Raw genomic sequence first — 4,688 nt, forward strand, 5'->3', positions numbered from 1 at the left:
AAAGGTCTTGATAAAGCATGCTCTACTCCCGTCCATCTTCTTCTAGAGGCTTCCACCACTTGGCAATGTTTTTCAAGTTTCTCCTATTGCCAAGCTTCCTCAAGTTCACATTCTTCTTCATCAATTTCTTCTATCTCCTCCCCATCACTCTCATCATAGATAGGAGGTCTAGTGAAGTCTACCTCACCATCAAGTCTAAGCATTTTGGGGAGAGATTCTTCAAATTCGAAAGGATCATATGTGGATGCGGAATCATCATAGACAGGAGGGCTTGTTGCTTGGAACACTTCTTCCAGTTCTTCACTTACAATGGGTTTTGGAGGTGGCACACCCTTCTCAACATTGCATTCTAATCCACTGGGAGAAGACTCAACAAAATCGTCAAGGGGATTGATCAATGTGGGCAAAAAATCACTAGTGATGGAATCCACTTCTTGAATAATTTCCTTCAACTCTCCATTTACTTTCGCAACTTTACTCTACTCTTCAACATCCGTTATGTTCTCAACTTTACTCTCCTCTTCAACATCCACTACTTCCTTTTGTTCGCTAATCTCTATCTTCTCCTCTTGTTGCTCTTCTTACTTCAACTCTTCTTCCTCACCATGGAGCCTTAAGTTCATTTCCTCACTAAGCTCCTTGATTGTTTCTCCATATTCACAATGGGGTACTTAGGGTGCATGAGCTTAGGTGGGATGTTAGGTGATTCACGGCTTCTACCATGCTAGCTATCCTTGCTCTTAGCTCCTTAAATTGAGTTTCATCCTCCTCTTGTCGCCTTAAGATGCGAGATTCAAGGTCTCTCAATTCTAATATGAAGGCTTCATCGGGAGGTGGTGGTGGAAGGTTTGATTCATTGTTTAAGGGAAGATTATTAATGTTGGAAGGTGGTTCATATTGGTGGAATTCTTGAGGTGGTGTATGTGGAATTTGTGGTTCTAGGGAGTATTGATGTTGGAATAGTAGTTGTTCTAGATGTGGTTCATATGGTGGTTGATATGGTGTGTATGAGTTGTCATATGGAGTTGAATGGTGGTGTGAGGCTTGTGAGTATGGTGTATGGCTATATTGAGGAGTGGGATCACATGCATATGGTGATTGTGGTTGACAACCACAATGAGAGTCATCACATACATTAGATTGATACACATTAGGATCAGGATTATACCCATAAGAGTTCGTAGGAGGTTGTTGCCATGAAGGTGGTTCATAAGCTCGAGGTTCCTCCCATCTTTGATTTCTAAATCCTTGATGTATATCCTCATTAGAGCTTCCATTTCCTACAACATAGTTTTAACTACACTCATAGCCAAAAGGATAAAAATTTATAGTGAAAGAGAAAATAAAATAAAAACAAAGATTAATAAGAAACAAAGAAGTAGATAAAATCCTAAACTAGCAAAAACTAGCAAATAAACCAAAATTCAAACTATTCACAATATATACAATAGCAATAACATAGCACCATTGAATTTCTTACCAAACCTATTTACAATTCTATTATGTAAGATTCAACTGAAGTTTATTAATAACTTGTCAAGTATTACATTTGAACTTTGCTTAATTAGTCCTTGTTTCATGAAATTGTGATCACTATCCATTAGAAACCTTTCTTCCAACAATCTTAAAGGGCCTATTCCAATCAGCTATCACGGATTGGTAATTTGGATACATTGTAAGTATGAATCATTTAATGTATCTACTTATGTAAAATGTAAATCTCTCTGGTACATACTGATGATTTATTCTAGCAGAATTTGCTAATCTTAGAAGTGTTATGGACATGCAAGTCATTTATCTTTTTTTTTCCTCATATGAAATCTGTTTTCTCCTTTGATTACTTCCTTTTTTTTCTGTTTGCTAATTGGTTTTTGTCCTTCTATGTTACATAAATGTATCTTGAATCTTGTAGTAAGCCATCATTACTAAGTTGCATGCTTCTTTTGGCAACAGGTTAGTGTTATTTACTAATACTCTATATATGTCTCAATACCATTATGTATGTCCATCAGAAGAAAGAACAAAACTTGAAGCTATACACATGGACAAAGATACTACAATTTGGTTCTTGTAATCTCAACACCTTAAATTAGATGGATGATATTTAAGTTTCACAGTTTAGTTAAGTGAATGTAGATCGTTCGTATTTCATTTAAGTTTCACATTTTAGTTTATATCTACTTGGAGTGCAGCTTCAAGTTTGTCCATACTGAATGCTGTGAGAAATAATTCCGGGTTAAATGCCTGCAATGCCATAACTTGTTTTGATCTTATTCTTATGGCTTATAGTAATGAGTTAAAGAGAATTAATGAATGAACCTTGTAGTCTCCAGGTGTAGTGAGAGGTATAAAGAGATAGGCAAGGACAAGGTTCTGATTCTCATTTTTGTTAACGAAATAAACTAGTGTGCCTGCTGCTACCCTCATCATGTCTCCATCTTCAAGGTTGAACCTATCCGTTTTGTCTTCTCTCACCAACCCAATTACCGCTCTCCCTATAATTAACAATTCCACAATATAATTATGATTAAATTAAAGAAAGAAAGAAAGAAAGAAAAAGCTACCTTTGAGTACAAAGATAATGGCATCGAAACCAAAGTAAGTTAGAGAGGTGAAAGTGTCTCCCTTAGCTTCCATAGTGACCAAAACATAATTGCTAATGCTTTTGAGGAGCTTAGATCTTCTAGTGAACTTGTTCAGATCCTGAACTCTTCTGTCTTGTGTGTCCAACCTGGTCCTAAAATCTTCATTATCAAACACATAAGGATTTTGATTCTCCATCGTGGTTCCCTCTTCTTCTTCTCGCTCTTTCTTTATTTGATGGTACCTCTTGCAACTGCGAACGTATGCTCGCTTGTCACTCTTCGAATACTGTTGCTGTTGGCCACACTGGTGCAGGCATGTTGTGAGCTCAGGGTCTTCTTCTTCCTGCTCCTCATCTCTGGACAGAGCAGCTAATATGTTGGTGCATAGAGAGAGCAGAATAATGAAGAGAACAAGCTTGGTTTTCATAGGTTACAGTGCTAGACTCCTAGTTATTAAGAAACAAACACAACTAACAATAATAAGACACTGATTTTTGATGGGGTATATGTGTATGCAAGTATTATATATTGTTTGGTAGGTAGTAGGGACTAAGGATGAGTATGCAATATAGGAATAATAATGATGGCACTTGGGACTTGGGACTTTGGAACTTGGAAGTGGGGATGGATGATTATAACATGCACAAGGACAAGTGTATACCAAGCCTTTAGGTGTCACAAATTTGAAAACTAAATGTCTAAATCATCAACACATTGCCAACTACTCTGCTACAATGCACAAAACCATCACAGATAGTAATAGGAGATTTTTTAATATACTGATGAGATAACAGCTTCCCTTATACAAATGCCTGATGAGATAAGCAGTCGACTAATGATTATTCTGACTGTTTGATCACTCTTTAACCCATTACAAAGTTTCATGTTTTGTTTTGTTTTGAAAAAGTGGGGGGAAAAGAGAAAGAATTTACAGCTACCAGCAAAAGGTATCATTTTTTTAGGGTCCTTAGCTTTAATCACTGAGGTTTTTCAGTTTTAATCCCTTAGTGTGCCACCTTGTTGCTTTGCTACTTTGTTTTTATGAGTTCCGTTTTCTGAGCTTGTAAAGTTCAATTATTGTAATTTTTCACATTCCTTTTGGAGTGTGAAATAACAAAGCTTTCATTTTTGGTTTCAGAATGTGAACAAGAGGCTCAATGGCATTTTTTTGTCCATGTAGCTGATTCAACATGGTGGGATAAGCTTTCATTGTTGTTGTTTTATGTTATTATTTTGGTATGATCTAATGTTATTATTTTTAGTTTTTTACATTTTTTGTGTGTGGCCAAAATAGTACCACAGAATCAGATAAGCTTTATATGCCAAGGACACTGACTAGTTTGACAAAATGTTTCCAAGCAGTGGGGTCTATCCTGTAAATATCCTTCCTTGCCGGATACATGATGCTGCTAGTGGGGAGCAGAAGTCACCATCCCTTGTAGCTAAAATAAGGACTACAGTTAAAACTGTAAGTGTTGGGTATTCAAGAATCATGAGGCTTTCTCGGTGCATTTCCCAGGTGGTTCATGCTTGCACTTTATCCCCATGATCATCACTTTTTTACATTTATATTTCAAGTATAACATCAAAGAAATTTGTATATCTACCTTCTGTTTACTAAGTTGGCCAAGTATTCAATTTTGTGTAGGTCAGGCTCAAGAGGTACATGGAAATGAGTGGTGCTGATGGGGGAACTTCAGACATGTTGTATGCTCTGCCAGCATTTTTGGGTAATTGATCTATTTGCCTGCATGTTTTTCCTTCACATTGTGAATTTAATAGTAAAAGTATATGCTTTACTTTTATTAATAGTCTGCAAGCAAGAATAAACAATCCCATATCATTGTTGTCATCTTTCCTATGTCAGGTAGGTCTGCTATATGCAGAATTTAAGGAACATCGTAATGACTAGTGAATCAAAGCCAAACATTTATGCGGGAAGAACTAAATTCCAGTGAATATAGTGTGGTCGTTGGTCTAGGCCCTCTTCTGTGGACTAAAATTGTGTGATTTGTACGTCTAGGTTCCTATGACTAGTTTAAGGACTCCATTTCAAGGTAGATTACTGTGGCATGTGGCTGAAGATGTGTTGCAGTGGGCGAA

The 4,688-nt window shown here is 36.8% G+C and overlaps 1 protein-coding gene across 2 annotated transcripts; it reads right to left on the bottom strand.

The window, feature by feature from the left end:
- Nucleotides 2,211-3,047, bottom strand: LOC107620610 (sucrose-binding protein-like). 2 transcript variants are annotated; one of them, XR_002356089.1, is made up of 3 exons: nucleotides 2,565-2,614; nucleotides 2,320-2,495; nucleotides 2,211-2,244 (listed from the first exon to the last, which is right to left on the bottom strand). XR_002356089.1 is itself a non-coding variant. In XM_021113959.1 (2 exons), exons 1-2 carry the CDS (start codon nucleotides 3,010-3,012, stop codon nucleotides 2,484-2,486), a joined length of 399 nt encoding a protein of 132 aa, XP_020969618.1. In that variant the 5' UTR covers nucleotides 3,013-3,047; the 3' UTR covers nucleotides 2,378-2,483. The 2 variants fall into 2 exon arrangements, 1 of the variants encoding a protein (XP_020969618.1); XM_021113959.1 differs by lacking the exons at nucleotides 2,211-2,244; nucleotides 2,565-2,614 and adding an exon at nucleotides 2,626-3,047 and having other exon boundaries at nucleotides 2,378-2,495.

This window comes from Arachis ipaensis, chromosome B10, assembly GCF_000816755.2.
Source record: "Arachis ipaensis cultivar K30076 chromosome B10, Araip1.1, whole genome shotgun sequence".
Lineage (NCBI taxonomy): Eukaryota > Viridiplantae > Streptophyta > Magnoliopsida > Fabales > Fabaceae > Arachis > Arachis ipaensis.